The sequence below is a fragment of the Bufo bufo genome, chromosome 6 (assembly GCF_905171765.1).
Source record: "Bufo bufo chromosome 6, aBufBuf1.1, whole genome shotgun sequence".
Classification (NCBI taxonomy): domain Eukaryota; kingdom Metazoa; phylum Chordata; class Amphibia; order Anura; family Bufonidae; genus Bufo; species Bufo bufo.
The window spans coordinates 331,987,732-332,006,263 of NC_053394.1; the positions used below are offsets into that span (position 1 = coordinate 331,987,732).

Sequence of the window (18,532 nt, forward strand, 5' to 3'; positions counted from 1 at the left end):
TTTTATCCCAGTACCATGCGCCTGAATGCCTCTCATAGTGTAACAGCTGCAGGGTCTTATAAATCTCTCCATGAACAACACACAAAACATGAAATGGACATTTTTGACCGTTCCCTCAATTATTGCCCAGTAATTGACCATGTTCTTACATGCAAACAATCGGTTTCCAACAGACAGACCTATCGAAATTAATGACTAACGTAGTCACTCTGGACGTTGGCTAAGGCTGTGTTCACACCAGTTATTTGGCCAGTTATTTCCATAATTTTTTTGTGAGCCAAAGCCAGCATACTCAGAGATAAGGTGTAATGGAAATATCTACACCTGTTCTGTCTTTTTGCCCCGCACCAATTTTTGGTTCACAATAACTGATGGAAATAACTGATCAAATAACTGACGTGTGAACTCAGCCTTAGGGTACTTTCACACTAGCGTTATTCTTTTCCGGTATTGAATTCCGTCACAGGGGCTCAATACCGGAAAAAAAGTTTTATCCTAATGCATTCTGAATGGAGAGCATTCCGTTCCAGATGGATCAGGATGTCTTCAGTTCAGTCCCCCTTACGATTTTTGGTCGAAAAAAATACCGCAGCATGCTGTATTTTTCTCTCCAGCCAAAAATCCTGAACACATGCCGGAATGCCGGATCCGGTTTAATTTCCATTGAAATGTATAGTGCCGCATTTACGGATCCGTACTTCTGGTCCGCGCATGTGCAGACCTTTAAATCTGTGAGAAAAATAAATACCGGATCCGTTTTTCCGGATGACACCGGAGAGACGGATCCGATATTTTAATGCATTTGTCAGACGGATCCGCATCCGGATCTGTCAGACAAATGCCATCCGTTTGCGTCCAGATTGCCTGATCCGACAGGCAGTTCCGGCGATGAAACTGCCTGCTGGAATCCTCTGCCGTAAGTGTGAAAGTACCCTTATTTAGCCATTTTTTTCTTCTGCCCCCTGCTGTATCTAACAACAATATTTGCATGTGTTTGTGGTGATAATGGACAAAAGTTCAATCAAACAAGCAATTGGCCATCCATTTGTTGGCCAGTTGGCATTTGTCTATGGTCAGCTTTAGACCTAGCACAGCATGGACTGGGACAAATGGTTATATGTATTCCCCTGTAATTGGGACTACTGGTGTATCAGCATAGAGTGTAGAGGAAAACTATATGTAGTATTAAATAAAAATGTCAGATTATTACGTCACAGGCTTTCTGATTGTGAGCTGTATAAAGTTAACACAAAAATACTACAGTTTCTATAAAATTAGCACATAAATAAAACCGTATATATGTGAGCAGACTGCCAGTGCAGCTTTGTCAATTAAAGGGGTTATCCAACCCCTATAATGACCCCCCTAATGCCCGGGCCCCTCATATAAGTTATACTTACCCCGCTCCCCGCACGGCCTCTGCATCTCCCCGTAGCGCAGATCAAAACATCCGGCGATGAGGGGGGCATAGCCAATAGCAGACCGCAACGGGGATGAGCCTCCCTGCATTACGCGAATATTACATTGCCGATTTTTCGCGATCAAGAAAATAATCTCGAATTCACGAATATATGATGAATATGCTAACAAATATTCGCAAAATATTGCGAATTTGAATATTGCCCCTGCCGCTCGTCACTACTGGAGATGCCACCAGGAGATTATGGTCAAGAGAACCTTCTAACAAGTAGGGATTGTCTAAAGCAGAGAATCCCTTTAACTCATAATTTCTAACAGGGTTTTTAAACAGAGGGTTTTTGAACCCCCCGGGTTTCTAAACTACACAACCTCTGTCACCAGTAGTGATCTGTGATACAGTCTGTGTTGGCGGCATTGGAGCTCTCTTGTTATTACGATTACATGTGGATCTACAGTTGCAAGAAAAAGTATGTGAACCCTTTGGAATGATATGGATTTCTGCACAAATTGGTCATAATATACGATCTGATCTTCATCTAAGTCACAACAATAGACAATCACAGTCTGCTTAAACTAATAACACACAAAGAATTAAATGTTACCATGTTTTTATTGAACACACCATGTAAACATTCACAGTGCAGGTGGAAAAAGTATGTGAACCCCTAGACTAATGACATCTCCAAGAGCTAATTGGAGTGAGGTGTCAGCCAACTGGAGTCCAATCAATGAGATGAGATTGGAGGTGTTGGTTACAGCTGCCTTGCCCTATAAAAAACACACACCAGTTCTGGGTTTGCTTTTCACAAGAAGCATTGCCTGATGTGAATGATGCCTCGCACAAAAGAGCTCTCAGAAGACCTATGATTAAGAATTGCTGACTTGCATAAAGCTGGAAAGGGTTATAAAAGTATTTCCAAAACCCTTGCTGTTCATCAGTCCACGGTAAGACAAATTGTCTATAAAAGGAGAAAGTTCAGCACTGCTGCTACTCTCCCTAGGAGTGGCCGTCCTGTAAAGATGACTGCAAGAGCACAGCGCAGACTGCTCAATGAGGTGAAGAAGAATCCTAGAGTGTCAGCTAAAGACTTACAAAAGTCTCTGGCATATGCTGACATCCCTGTTAGCGAATCTACGATACGTAAAACACTAAACAAGAATGGATTTCATGGGAGGATACCACAGAGGAAGCCACTGCTGTGCAAAAAAAACATTGCTGCACGTTTACAGTTTGCACAAGAGCACCTGGATGTTCCACAGCAGTACTGGCAAAATATTCTGTGGACAGATGAAACCAAAGTTGAGTTGTTAGAAACACACAACACTATGTGTGGAGAAAAAGAGGCACAGCACACCAACATCAAAACCTCATCCCAACTGTGAAGTATGGTGGTGGGGGCATCATGGTTTGTGGCTGCTTTGCTGTGTCAGAGCCTGGATGGATTACTATCATAAAAGGAAAAATGAATTCCCAAGTTTATGAAGACATTTTTCAGGAGAACTTAAGGCCACCTGTCCACCAGCTGAATCTCAACAGAAGATGGATTTTGCAACAGGACAACGACCCAAAGCATACAAGTAAATCAACAACAGAATGGCTTAAACAGAAGAAAATACACCTTCTGGAGTGGCCCAGTCAGAGTCCTGACCTCAACCCGATTGAGATGCTGTGGCATGACCTCAAGAAAGCGATTCACACCAGACATCCCAAGAATATTGCTGAACTGAAACAGTTCTGTAAAGAGGAATGGTCAAGAATTACTCCTGACCGTTGTGCACGTCTGATCTGCAACTACAGGAAACGTTTGGTTGAAGTTATTGCTGCCAAAAGAGGTTCAACCAGTTATTAAATCCAAGGGTTAACATACTTTTTCCACCTGCACTGTGAATGTTTACATGGTGTGTTCAATAAAAACATGGTAACATTTAATTTTTTGTGTGTTATTAGTTTAAGCAGACTGTGATTGTCTATTGTTGTGACTTAGATGAAGATCAGATCACATTTTATGACCAATTTGTGCAGAAATCCATATCATTCCAAAGGGTTCACATACTTTTTCTTGCAACTGTATATGTATTGCTTCCACATAGCAGACTTGTTGAGGTAACGTCACTTATGACGGAACATAGAACATTCATTACCCTAATTCATTTCAGCCATATTTGTATACGGCTATGGTCCTTGTGATCAATATATGTCTTCCCCACACGTGATCCTTGGGTGCAGCACTTTGCGTCGTTGCCTCCCCCGTTCCCCTCCCATCATCCGTGGAATGTACAAGTTCCCTTAACAGCTGTGAGGGAATCATCAGAGGCTGGAGGAATTCCTGGCCACGGCACAACAGTGGGGGAGAGTTAAACTATAACCAAATATCTAATTCTCTGTCTAGCACTTCATGTCTTACTGTTACACCCATTAGCTAGTTTCATCACTATTCCCAGAAGCCTTTGCTCCTGGCCAGCAGGATGGAGACCTTTACCTTCCAGAACCACCTCTTTGCCAGTCTTCTTGAGAGCCTGCACCGCGTCATCATGGGTGGCTTCAGATAAGTCCACTCCGTTCACAGACAAGATCGCATCGCCAACGTAAAGGGCACCTGTCAGGTCAGCGGCCAGGCCCTTGAATATCTTGGAGATGAGAATTGGCATCTTATTTTCTCGGCCACCTGCAAAAACAGTATGAAAAAAATAAGACATCCGTTCCATATACAAGACATTTCTTACACAACGCCTGCGGTTTTGTTATTTAAATGTGTCTATCGTGTGTCAGTGCCGCATACTAATAGTGTCATTAAGAGGGTGAAGCAGATCCCCACCCATTCTAGGATCTATTATGGAACGGCTTAAATTCCTAATATCAGGTTATTGCACACAGGACGTTCATCAACTTGAACTGAATAATGAATCTGCAAGGCAAATGCTGAGAATCTGAACTGCTCAATAACCATGAATGTTATGATAAAGCTCTCACAGCTAAGGGCAGCAGGTTCATAAGATATTATAGTAAGGAGTTGTTATTTAAGCAATTCCCTAATGAAGGGGTTTTCTGGCTTACAAAATTCATATTCAAATACTCTGCTCACCCAGGAGTAGAGATGAGCGAATAGATTCTAAACTAATCAAATTCAACACAAATTTTCCAAAATTGTCAAATCTGGATCAGAATTTTTGGAAATTGTATTCGGGCAAATTTCTCAAGATGGCATGAACCATTTTTCCGATCACAAGACAGGAAACATGATGGATGGTCACATGACCCCAGGAAGTGTTGGTATGTACTCATCGGCAGACATTGGCTGCCAAAAAGCAAAAGTTTTCGAGACCATTTAAAAAAAAAAAACTTCCTACAGTGCAATTTGCTTTTAATGGGCTCCTGTCATCAGGAATATCGTTATGCTGTCTGACTTTAGACGTGTTATTGTCTGCTGACAGTCTTTGTCCCTTCTTTCTCTGTGCCTTTGTTTTTGTGAAAAATGAACTTTTATTTTATGTAAATGATCCTCTAGGAGCAATGGGGGTGTTGCCCCTACTCCTGAAGGCCCAGTTCTTTCTCCCCTGGCCGCACCCTCATCTGGTTGATTGACAGGGCCAGGCAGCATGATGTGAACACTCAATCAGCATGATGAGGGCGTGGCCAGAGGAGGGGGAACAGAGCCTCTAGGAGTAGGTGCAACACCCCCATTGCTCCTAGAAGCTCATTTACATAAAATAAAAGTTTGTTTTTCACAAAAACGGAGGCACATAGAAAGAAGGGACAAAGACTGTTCGCTTCAGCTGACATTAACACATGTCTATATTCAGCCAGTTGGATAATGATGTTCCCGATGACAGGAGGCCTTTAAAGAGTCCATGTGTAACACCCCAGAGTGGTGTTACCCCTTCTGCACCTTGCTACTGTCTTTATTGGTCTAACATAATGTCATCTAAGGGTCCATTCACACGTCCGCAAATGGGTCCGCATCCGTTCCGCAATATCGGGAACGGGTGCAGACCCATTCATTCTCAATGGGGCAGGAATGGATGCATCCGCATTTCCGGAGCGCGGCTCTGAACTTCCGGGCCGCGGCTCCGCAAAAAAATAGAACATGTCCTATTCTTGCCCGCAATTGTGGACAAGAACAGGCAGTTCTATGGGGGGTGCCGGCCGGGTGTATTGCGGATCCGCAATACACCACGGACGTGTGAATGGACCCTTATGCATATATTCCAGGTTATGTTCATATGTAATGTGCCTGGATCACCAGCAGGTGGCAGCAAACACAGCAGAGCTGTATTTAGAGAGAATGGAACTTGCCATTCCATTCTAACCCCCCTCTGTAGGGGAGTGGAAGCAGGAAGGGTGGGGACCAGTTCTAGTTAGTCTAGCTTACCCCCTGTGAGGGGGCAGGTGTGCAGGGGGCACGTCTCTGCTGCACGTGTCCAAGCCAGCCAGAGCACCATCAGCTCTGCTGACCATGGAGGCCAAAGCTTAGAGCCTCAGGACCCAGGAGGAAAGTTCCCTGGCCTAATTAAGAGACAGACTACAAAGAGAGAAGTTGCAGCATACAGCAAAAGCAAAGTTATACAGTCAGCCTGTCAGTACAGCAGAGCCAGAGAGTAACAGATGTAGCTGAGTTGCATACAGCAATCAGCCCAGGCCTAGTTGTGTGCTTTCTGGCATTCATTCCCATTTGAGTGATTTTCCTGAGTTTGACCTGACTTTGTCTTGACTATACTTGATCTGATTTATCGGGGTATCAACCTCTGGCTTGAACCTGACCTTGTCCCCTGACACCGATTTCTGGTCCTGACTCTACGTGCCTCTTTACTGACTCTGACCTGTCTCACTATGTATACCAGCCATCTGCAGCCTGACCAGCTACTGGGGACTACCCTGGGGCCACAACGTAGGGATCTACCTGCAGCCAGGTTTAGATCCCCATAAAGGCATTAAAACTTGTGGATCTCCTACACTCCCGCTCCAAGATGAGCTTTTGCCTACTCAATATCAGTCTCGGCTTGCTGCCAAACGAATCCTGCAACTTCAGGATTCCCCTGCAGATTACTACTAGAGGTTTAAGCAGTAGGATAGTCTGTATCATCAAGTTTCGAGCATCGTTGAACATAGAAAAATCTCTTTAATATATCACTGAGGGGGAGCTACATTTTATGGCAATGATAGCTGAGGTGACAAAGTAAGAATGACTTCTACAAAAGGTCTTATTTCATATTAAAGAGGTTGTCCGAGTCTGATTTTCCCAAAACAGCTCCAGTCTATGGGCTGTGTGTGGTAATGCATCTCAGCCACATTCAACCGAATGAAGATAAGTTGCAATACCAGGCAAGTCTCATGGACAAGAGTGGCGCTGTTTCTGGGGGAAGGGGAAACTGCCTCTTTTTCTAATCCTGTACAACTAGAGTTGAGCGAACACCTGGATGTTCGGGTTCGACGAGTTCGGCCGAACTTTCGAAAAATGTTCGGGTTCGGGATCCGAACTCGACCCGAACTTCATCCCGAACCCGAACCCCATAGAAGTCAATGGGGACCCGAACTTTTGGGCACTAAAAAGGCTGTAAAACACACCCGGAAAGGGCTAGAGGGCTGCAAAAGGCAGCAAAATGTAGTTAAATCCCCTGCAAACAAATGAAGATAGGGAAATGATGAGTTAACATAAAATAAATAAAAATTAAACAATATTAATTGGAGTGAGGTCCCATAGCACAGAATCAGGCTTCAAGTCACCCACCAATGGAGAAGGTCACTTACTATTATTTTGACCACAGCACCCAGACAAAGGAGAGAGGTCCCACAGCAGAGAACCAGGCATCATATCACCCACCACAGGAGTAGGCCACCATTTAGTTACTTTGACCCCTACACCCAGACGGAGGAAAGAGGTTACACAGCAGAGAATCAGGCATTTAGATCACCCACCACAGGAGTAGGCCACCATTGAATCAGACCCCGGCAACCATGTCAGATGGCACAAGCATAAGCTTTATATCAATCAGCACAGGAGAAGGCGACTTTGACAGACTTTGACCCCTACACCCGGACGGAGGAGAGAGGTTTCAAAGCAGAGAATCAGGCATTTAGATCACCCACCACAGGAGTAGGCCCCAATTTAATGGGACCCCGGCAACCATGTCAGATGGCACAACCATCAGCTTCATATCAATCAGCACAGGAGAAGGCGACTTTGAAAGACTTTGACCCCTACACCCAGACGGAGGAGAGAGGTTTCACAGCAGAGAATCAGGCATTTAGATCACCCACCACAGGAGTAGGCCCCCATTGAATCAGACCCTGGCAACCATGTCAGATGGCACAACCATCAGCTTTATATCAATCAGCACAGGAGAAGGCGACTTTGAAAGACTTTGACCCCTACACCCAGATGGAGGAGAGAGGTTTCACAGCAGAGAATCAGGCATCATATCAACCACCACAGGAGAAGCCACCATTTAGTTACTTTGACCCCTGCACCCAGGAAGAGGAGAGAGGCACCACAGCACATATTCTGGCATCATATCAGCCACCACAGGAGAAGCCACCATTGAGTTACTTTGACCCCCGCACCCAGGAAGAGGAGAGAGGCACCACAGCACATATTCTGGCATCATATCAGCCACCACAGGAGAAGCCACCATTGAGTTACTTTGACCCCCGCACCCAGGAAGAGGAGAGAGGCACCACAGCACATATTCTGGCATCATATCAGCCACCACAGGAGAAGCCACCATTGAGTTACTTTGACCCCTGCACCCAGGAAGAGGAGAGAGGCCCCACAGCACATATTCTGGCATCATATCAGCCACCACAGGAGAAGCCACCATTTAGTTACTTTGACCCCTTCACCCAAACAGAGGAGAGAGGTTCCACATCAGAGAATCAGGCATCATATCAACCACCACAGGAGTAGGCCACAATTTAATGGGACCCCGGCAACCATGTCAGATGGCACAACCATCAGCTTCATATCAATCAGCACAGGAGAAGGCGACTTTGAAAGACTTTGACCCCTACACCCAGACGGAGGAGAGAGGTTTCACAGCAGAGAATCAGGCATTTAGATCACCCACCACAGGAGTAGGCCCCCATTGAATCAGACCCTGCCAACCATGTCAGATGGCACAACCATCAGCTTTATATCAATCAGCACAGGAGAAGCCACCATTGAGTTACTTTGACCCCTGCACCCAGGAAGAGGAGAGAGGCCCCACAGCACATATTCTGGCATCATATCAGCCACCACAGGAGAAGCCACCATTGAGTTACTTTGACCCCCGCACCCAGGAAGAGGAGAGAGGCACCACAGCACATATTCTGGCATCATATCAGCCACCACAGGAGAAGCCACCATTTAGTTACTTTGACCCCTGCACCCAGGAAGAGGAGAGAGGCACCACAGCACATATTCTGGCATCATATCAGCCACCACAGGAGAAGCCACCATTTAGTTACTTTGACCCCTGCACCCAGGAAGAGGAGAGAGGCACCACAGCACATATTCTGGCATCATATCAGCCACCACAGGAGAAGCCACGATTGAGTTACTTTGACCCCTGCACCCAGGAAGAGGAGAGAGGCCCCACAGCACATATTCTGGCATCATACTAACCACCACAGGAGAAGCCACCATTGAGTTACTTTGACCCCTGCACCCAGGAAGAGGAGAGAGGCCCCACAGCACATATTCTGGCATCATATCAGCCACCACAGGAGAAGCCACCATTTAGTTACTTTGACCCCTGCACCCAGGAAGAGGAGAGAGGCACCACAGCACATATTCTGGCATCATATCAGCCACCACAGGAGAAGCCACCATTGAGTTACTTTGACCCCTGCACCCAGGAAGAGGAGAGAGGCCCCACAGCACATATTCTGGCATCATATCAGCCACCACAGGAGAAGCCACCATTGAGTTACTTTGACCCCCGCACCCAGGAAGAGGAGAGAGGCACCACAGCACATATTCAGGCATCATATCACACACCACAGGAGAAGGCCTCTTTCAGTGATTTAGGCCTTTGGACCCAGACAGAGGAGAGAGGCACCACAGCACATATTCTGGCATCATATCAGCCACCACAGGAGAAGCCACCATTGAGTTACTTTGACCCCTGCACCCAGGAAGAGGAGAGAGGCCCCACAGCACATATTCTGGCATCATATCAGCCACCACAGGAGAAGCCACCATTTAGTTACTTTGACCCCTGCACCCAGGAAGAGGAGAGAGGCACCACAGCACATATTCTGGCATCATATCAGCCACCACAGGAGAAGCCACCATTGAGTTACTTTGACCCCTGCACCCAGGAAGAGGAGAGAGGCCCCACAGCACATATTCTGGCATCATATCAGCCACCACAGGAGAAGCCACCATTGAGTTACTTTGACCCCCGCACCCAGGAAGAGGAGAGAGGCACCACAGCACATATTCAGGCATCATATCACACACCACAGGAGAAGGCCTCTTTCAGTGATTTAGGCCTTTGGACCCAGACAGAGGAGAGAGGCACCACAGCACATATTCTGGCATCATATCAGCCACCACAGGAGAAGCCACCATTGAGTTACTTTGACCCCTGCACCCAGGAAGAGGAGAGAGGCCCCACAGCACATATTCTGGCATCATATCACACACCACAGGAGAAGGCCTCTTTCAGTGATTTAGGCCTTTGGACCCAGACAGAGGAGAGAGGTCAGAGATTAGCTTCATATCCCCCAGCACAGCAGAAGACCGCTTTATTTGACTTAGGCCTCAGCACCCAGACAGAAGACAGAGGTAGCATGGCAGAGGTTATGGCTTCATGTCACCCGTTAGTTTAACCGGCCACTTTCATCTGGTTAGACCCCGGCGCCCAGACAGAGAAGAGTTTCATTCAACTGTGGGTTTCATAAAATTTGTATCAAATAAAGAAGTGGCCCGTAGCACAACAAGACATGTTTTAGGCAGTTAATAAGGACTACTCTGCACAAGGGAGGGATAGGTCCTGTGGGATCCATGCCTGGTTCATCTTTATGAAGGTCAGCTTGTCCACGTTGGCTGTGGACAGGCGGCTGCGCTTGTCAGTAATGACGCCCCCTGCCGTGCTGAATACGCGTTCAGATAAAACGCTGGCCGCCGGGCAGGAAAGCACCTCCAAGGCATAACATGCTAACTCTGGCCACGTGGACAATTTCGAAACCCAGTAGTTGAATGGGGCCGAACCATCCGTCAGGATGTGGAGGGGTGTGCAGACATACTGTTCAACCATGTTAGTGAAATGCTGCCTCCTGCTAACACGTTCCGTATCAGGTGTCGGTGCAGATAGCTGTGGCGTGGAGACAAAACTTTTCCACATTTCTGCCATGCTAACCCTGCCCTCAGATGAGCTGGCCGTGACACAGCTGCGTTGGCGACCTCTTGCCACTCCTCTGCCTTCACCTTCCACCTGTTCCCCTGTGACATGTGGGAATGCTCTCAAGAGCGCCTCTATCAGCGTGCGCTTGTACTCGCGCATCTTACGGTCGCGCTCCAGTTCAGGAATTAAAGTGGGCACATTGTCTTTATACCGGGGATCCAGCAGGGTGGCCACCCAGTAGTCTGCACACGTTAAAACGTGGGCAACTCTGCTGTCGTTGCGCAGGCATTGGAGCATATATTCGCTCATGTGGGCCAGGCTACCCATGGGTAAGGACAAGCTGTCCTCTGTGGGAGGCGTATCGTCATCGTCCACCGTATCCCCCCAGCCACGCACCAGTGATGGGCCTGGGCTGCCACCCCGCTGTGAACTTGCGTCATCCTCGTCCCCCTCCACCTCCTCCTCCTCAGCCTCCTCGTCCTCCAGTACAGTGCCTTGGCTGGCGACTTGTGAACCTGTCCTCTGCTGCTTAAACAAACCTCCCTCTGAGCCACTTCGAACAGACTGGCCCGAAAGTGTTAGAAACGAGCCCTCATCCTCCTCCTCCTCCTCCACCTGGGCCACCTCCTCTAACATCATTGCCCTAAGTGTTTTCTCAAGGAGACATAGAAGTGGTATTGTAACGCTGATAACAGTGTCATCGCCACTGGCCATGTTGGTGGAGTACTCGAAACAGCGCAGCAGGGCACACAGGTCTCGCATGGAGGCCCAATCATTGGTGGTGAAGTGGTGCTGTTCGGCAGTACGACTGACGCGAGCGTGCTGCAGCTGAAACTCCACTATGGCCTGCTGCTGCTCGCACAGTCTCTCCAGCATGTGCAAGGTGCAGTTCCACCGGGTGGGCACGTCGCATATGAGGCGGTGAGCGGGAAGGCCGAAGTTCCGCTGTAGCGCAGACAGGCGAGCAGCGGCAGGATGTGAACGGTGGAAGCGCGCACAGACGGCCCGCACTTTATGCAGCAGCTCTGACATGTTGGGGTAGTGGTGAATGAACCTCTGCACCACCAAGTTCAGCACATGCGCCAGGCAAGGGATGTGCGTCAAACCGGCTAGTCCCAGAGCTGCCACGAGATTTCGCCCATTATCGCATACCACCAGGCCTGGCTTGAGGCCCACCGGCAGAAACCACTCGTCGGTCTGTTGTTCAATACCCCGCCACAACTCCTGTGCGGTGTGGGGCCTGTCCCCCAAACATATGAGTTTCAGAATGGCCTGCTGACGTTTACCCCGGGCTGTGCTGAAGTTGGTGGTGAAGGTGTGTGGCTGACCGGATGAGCTGGTGGAAGCAGTGGAGGAGGAAGCCGAGTAGGAGGAGGAGGCTACAGGAGGCAGAGAATGATGCCCTGCGATCCTAGGGGGCGGAAGGACGTGCGCCAAGGAACTGTCCGCCGGGGGCCCAGCCGCCACTACATTCATCCAGTGTGCAGTTAGTGAGATATAGCGTCCCTGGCCGTGCTTACTGGTCCACGTATCTGTGGTTAGGTGGACCTTGCCACAAATGGCGTTGCGCAGTGCACACTTGATTTTATCGGACACTTGCATGTGCAGGGAAGGCACGGCTGTCTTGGAGAAGTAGTGGCGGCTGGGAACCACATACTGCGGGACAGCCATGGCCATCAGCTTTTTGAAGCTGTCTGTGTCCACCAGCCGGAATGACAGCATTTCAAAGGCCAGCAGTTTAGAAATGCTGGCGTTCAGGCCAAGGGCTCGAGGGTGACTCGGGGGGAATTTGCGCTTCCTCTCTAAGGTTTGAGATATTGAGAGCTGAACGCTGCTGTGTGATATAGTGGAGACGCTAGTTGACGGTGGCGGTGGTGGTGGTGTCGGTGGCACATCCTCTGTTTGCTGCTCGGCAGGTGGCAACATTCCTCTCGAGGCGGAAGCCGAGGCAGCAGCGGTAGAGGGAGCAGGGGGAGCCTCAGCGAGTGCCTGGTTTTTAAGGTGTGTACCCCACTGCAGTTCATGCTTTGCATGTAGATGCCTGGTCATGCAGGTTGTGCTGAGGTTCAGAACGTTAATGCCTCGCCTCAGGCTCTGATGGCAGAGCGTGCAAGTCACTCGGGTCTTGTCGGTAGGACATTGTTTAAAGAAGTGCCATGCCAGGGAACTCTTTGAAGCTGCCTTTGTGGGGCTGGGTCCCTGTTGGCGATGTCCAGTAGCAGGCGAACTCTGGGGGCGGCGGCTCGTCTGCTTTGGCCCCCTGCTCCCTCTTTGGCTTCGCTGTTGTCTCGGTCTCACCACTACCTCTTCCTCTGAACTGTGAAAGTCATCGCCACGACCTTCAGTCCATGTGGGGTCTAAGACCTCATCGTCCTCTGCATCGTCTTCCACCCAGTCTCCCTCCCTGACCTCCTCCTGTTCAGTCTGCACACTGCAAAAAGACGCGGCAGTGGGCACCTGTGTTTCGTCATCATCAGAGAGTCGGTGACTCTGCTGTGGTGGTATTCCCATGTCCTCTTCATCTGGAGACATAAGTGGTTGTGCGTCAGTGCATGGTATGTCTTCCTCCACTGGGGAAGGGCTAGGTGGACGCCCCTGGGAAACCCTGGAAGCAGAGTCTTCAAACAGAAGAAGAGACTGCTGCATAACTTGTGGCTCAGACCGTTTCCCTGATATGCTTGGGGGTGATGTGACAGACTGATGGGCTTGGTTTTCAGGTGCCACCTGTGCGCTTTCCGCAGAAGACTGGGTGGAAGACCATGTGGTGAACGTGCTGGAAGCACTGTCGGCCACCCAATCGATTAATGCCTGTACCTGCTCAGGCCTTACCATCCTAAGAGCGGCATTGTGCCCCACGAGATATTGCGGTACATTCTGCCGGCTAGTTGAGGGAGTTCGTTCCCTACTGTGTGCGCCTGGGGCCGAACGGCCACGTCCTCTACCAGCAACAGAGGCTCCACGGACACCACCACGACCGCGTCCTCGTCCCTTAATAGTATTTTTCTTCATTGTTGTTATTCAACTCGCACCACAATGAAATATATTATTTTTTATAAGCAAAATCCCCTCACTGGAATACTTTCAGTCTTTTGACTGTATGGATTACAGATGGAATGACTGTTATATGTGAGTACCGCTTTCTTTGACAGATTCTAGTATGGGTACATATATGTTTTCCCAACCCCAGCACATTAGTTTGCTAATTCCAGATGTATGAAACGCAGGCCTAACTGTATCTAGTATATTGAACGCCAGATAAACTAACTTGGCCTTTTTTAAATAAAAAAAATTCCCTCACTGGAATACTTTCAGTCTTTTGACTGTATGGATTACAGATGGAATGACTGTTATATGTGAGTACCGCTTTCTTTGACAGATTCTAGTATGGGTACATATATGTTTTCCCAACCCCAGCACATTAGTTTGCTAATTCCAGATGTATGAAACGCAGGCCTAACTGTATCTAGTATATTGAACGCCAGATAAACTAACTTGGCCTTTTTTAAATAAAAAAAATTCCCTCACTGGAATACTTTCAGTCTTTTGACTGTATGGATTACAGATGGAATGACTGTTATATGTGAGTACCGCTTTCTTTGACAGATTCTAGTATGGGTACATATATGTTTTCCCAACCCCAGCACATTAGTTTGCTAATTCCAGATGTATGAAACGCAGGCCTAACTGTATCTAGTATATTGAACGCCAGATAAACTAACTTGGCCTTTTTTAAATAAAAAAAATTCCCTCACTGGAATACTTTCAGTCTTTTGACTGTATGGATTACAGATGGAATGACTGTTATATGTGAGTACCGCTTTCTTTGACAGATTCTAGTATGGGTACATATATGTTTTCCCAACCCCAGCAAATTAGTTTGCTAATTCCAGATGTATGAAACGCAGGCCTAACTGTATCTAGTATATTGAACGCCAGATAAACTAACTTGGCCTTTTTTAAATAAAAAAAATTCCCTCACTGGAATACTTTCAGTCTTTTGACTGTATGGATTACAGATGGAATGACTGTTATATGTGAGTACCGCTTTCTTTGACAGATTCTAGTATGGGTACATATATGTTTTCCCAACCCCAGCAAATTAGTTTGCTAATTCCAGATGTATGAAACGCAGGCCTAACTGTATCTAGTATATTGAACGCCAAATAAACTAACTTGGCCTTTTTTAAATAAAAAAAATTCCCTCACTGGAATACTTTCAGTCTTTTGACTGTATGGATTACAGATGGAATGACTGTTATATGTGAGTACCGCTTTCTTTGACAGATTCTAGTATGGGTACATATATGTTTTCCCAACCCCAGCACATTAGTTTGCTAATTCCAGATGTATGAAACGCAGGCCTAACTGTATCTAGTATATTGAACGCCAGATAAACTAACTTGGCCTTTTTTAAATAAAAAAAATTCCCTCACTGGAATACTTTCAGTCTTTTGACTGTATGGATTACAGATGGAATGACTGTTATATGTGAGTACCGCTTTCTTTGACAGATTCTAGTATGGGTACATATATGTTTTCCCAACCCCAGCAAATTAGTTTGCTAATTCCAGATGTATGAAACGCAGGCCTAACTGTATCTAGTATATTGAACGCCAGATAAACTAACTTGGCCTTTTTTAAATAAAAAAAATTCCCTCACTGGAATACTTTCAGTCTTTTGACTGTATGGATTACAGATGGAATGACTGTTATATGTGAGTACCGCTTTCTTTGACAGATTCTAGTATGGGTACATATATGTTTTCCCAACCCCAGCACATTAGTTTGCTAATTCCAGATGTATGAAACGCAGGCCTAACTGTATCTAGTATATTGAACGCCAGATAAACTAACTTGGCCTTTTTTAAATAAAAAAAATTCCCTCACTGGAATACTTTCAGTCTTTTGACTGTATGGATTACAGATGGAATGACTGTTATATGTGAGTACCGCTTTCTTTGACAGATTCTAGTATGGGTACATATATGTTTTCCCAACCCCAGCACATTAGTTTGCTAATTCCAGATGTATGAAACGCAGGCCTAACTGTATCTAGTATATTGAACGCCAGATAAACTAACTTGGCCTTTTTTAAATAAAAAAAAAATTCCCTCACTGGAATACTTTCAGTCTTTTGACTGTATGGATTACAGATGGAATGACTGTTATATGTGAGTACCGCTTTCTTTGACAGATTCTAGTATGGGTACATATATGTTTTCCCAACCCCAGCACATTAGTTTGCTAATTCCAGATGTATGAAACGCAGGCCTAACTGTATCTAGTATATTGAACGCCAGATAAACTAACTTGGCCTTTTTTAAATAAAAAAAATTCCCTCACTGGAATACTTTCAGTCTTTTGACTGTATGGATTACAGATGGAATGACTGTTATATGTGAGTACCGCTTTCTTTGACAGATTCTAGTATGGGTACATATATGTTTTCCCAACCCCAGCACATTAGTTTGCTAATTCCAGATGTATGAAACGCAGGCCTAACTGTATCTAGTATATTGAACGCCAGATAAACTAACTTGGCCTTTTTTAAATAAAAAAAATTCCCTCACTGGAATACTTTCAGTCTTTTGACTGTATGGATTACAGATGGAATGACTGTTATATGTGAGTACCGCTTTCTTTGACAGATTCTAGTATGGGTACATATATGTTTTCCCAACCCCAGCACATTAATTTGCTAATTCCAGATGTATGAAACGCAGGCCTAACTGTATCTAGTATATTGAACGCCAGATAAACTAACTTGGCCTTTTTTAAATAAAAAAAATTCCCTCACTGGAATACTTTCAGTCTTTTGACTGTATGGATTACAGATGGAATGACTGTTATATGTGAGTACCGCTTTCTTTGACAGATTCTAGTATGGGTACATATATGTTTTCCCAACCCCAGCACATTAGTTTGCTAATTCCAGATGTATGAAACGCAGGCCTAACTGTATCTAGTATATTGAACGCCAGATAAACTAACTTGGCCTTTTTTAAATAAAAAAAAAATTCCCTCACTGGAATACTTTATGGCTTTTCACTGTATGGATTACAGGTGGACTGGTATTAGTAGGGGTGACACAAGCACACCCAAGTCCCTGATGTAGGATTTCTATGGCACAGACCACTATTACAAGTGATTAATGGACGTTGGGAGAGATTGTGCTGCAGCACTAGTCCCAAGATGGCCGCCGCCTATCAGCCCAGTAACATGTGCCACAAAATGGTCTGCACAACCTTTAAAAAAAATAGCCTTGGACTGTGCTGCTAAATCGCTATTGGTCTGAATCCCAGGTGTAGATGTCTGACTTGTTTGGAGCTTTGGAATGCACACTGTGGCAGCTTCTGCTGCAGCACTACAAGTGGCAAAATGGCGGCCGGCGGTCAGCCCGGGTACATGTGGATGGAAAAATCACTCTGGCCACTCTAAAAATAGCCAATCCCTATCAAAAAAGCAGCTCAGCTGCAGTTGTTCAGATGAATCACAGGTGGAGGAGAGAAATTTGCTTCCAGTTATTCAATTATCCCTGCCTATTCTCGCCCTAGCATCAGCTGCGTCTATCCCTGTTCTATTCACATCGGGAGTGAGCACGTCCCGACGTGCGCACAAGCTTATAAGAGGCTGAGTCACATGCTGCACTTGGCCAATCACAGCCTTGCCAATAGTAGGCATGGCTGCGATGGCATCTTAGGGCAAGTAGTATGATGCATGTTGATTGGCTGCTTTGCAGCCTTTCAAAATGCGCCAAAATACATGCCGAACGACGAACCCGAACCCGAACTTTTACGAAAAAGTTCGGGTTCGGGTCCGTGCCACGAACACCCCAAAATTCGGTACGGACCCGAACTATGCTCGAACTGTTCGCTCAACACTATGTACAACCCATTACATTGGAAACCATTTGTATGATTTTTTTCCATCAAATTATAGTGTTCTGTTATGTCTCTTTGGTGGAATATGTGAAGACCAAATGGCAGTCTTACTCAATAGTGCGCTGGAGGAAGATGCACCTAGCTGATAATGAGGGGAAGGCCTCCTAATAATTTTAGAAAAAGCAAATCTAAGCAAGCTCTGAGCTGGAATCGATTTGGGTTAAAATTTACATTTCTAGCATAGTAAATCCATCAAAAAAGGCCAAATCGGGTACCACATTCAGTTTTTTCTCATGTGCGTGCACAATGCATTCCACTCACGTGGAAAAAACAACTGACTGCAATTGCGTGCCTACTCGTGCGGGTTTCCTGCAATGCACACGCGACGCATCCGGAGAAAATCCGGGACGCCCGTGTGAAAGAGGCCTAAGTCTAACACTTTTGCCCTGACCCCACTTTTCTATGTACCACTTTACCGGAGTGGGATTGTGAGAGTTTTGCAACTTTCTAAAAAGTTGCATTTGATCAATTGGGCTTAAATCTGCTCGACAGGCTAACCCCGTCCACTTTCCCACCCACATTTCAAAACTTGTGTAAAAAGGCAAAATGTTGGCTCAAATGAGCCCAAAAAGTCACAATTTACTTGTTCACACTCTATTTTGCAACTTTTCTAACCCAGAATTCTGGAGTGCAGTTTTTAGTGTTAGTTTTTTTTTTTTTTTAACAGTCACTTACTGGTAATGTTCCACTTAAAATAATAAGCAGAGGAATTGTACCCAGGGCAGTGCCAGCGCTAAATTTATCCCAGTATGCAAAGACCCTTAAAAGGCTCTAACTATCCTCCTGAAAAATGCAAAGCAAATGAGCGATATTTGATATGAAAGCATTTTTTCTAGATTAATATT

At 46.2% G+C, this 18,532-nt stretch overlaps 1 protein-coding gene across 1 annotated transcript in view; it reads right to left on the reverse strand.

Annotated features, from left to right (window-relative positions):
* Positions 1–18,532, reverse strand: part of SNTA1 (syntrophin alpha 1) — a 74,240-nt gene that overhangs the window by 35,484 nt on the left and 20,224 nt on the right. Inside the window, exon 2 of the mRNA XM_040437192.1 lies at positions 3,900–4,085. Within this exon, the coding sequence (XP_040293126.1) occupies positions 3,900–4,085 (186 nt within the window). The remainder of the gene's footprint in view (positions 1–3,899; positions 4,086–18,532) is intronic.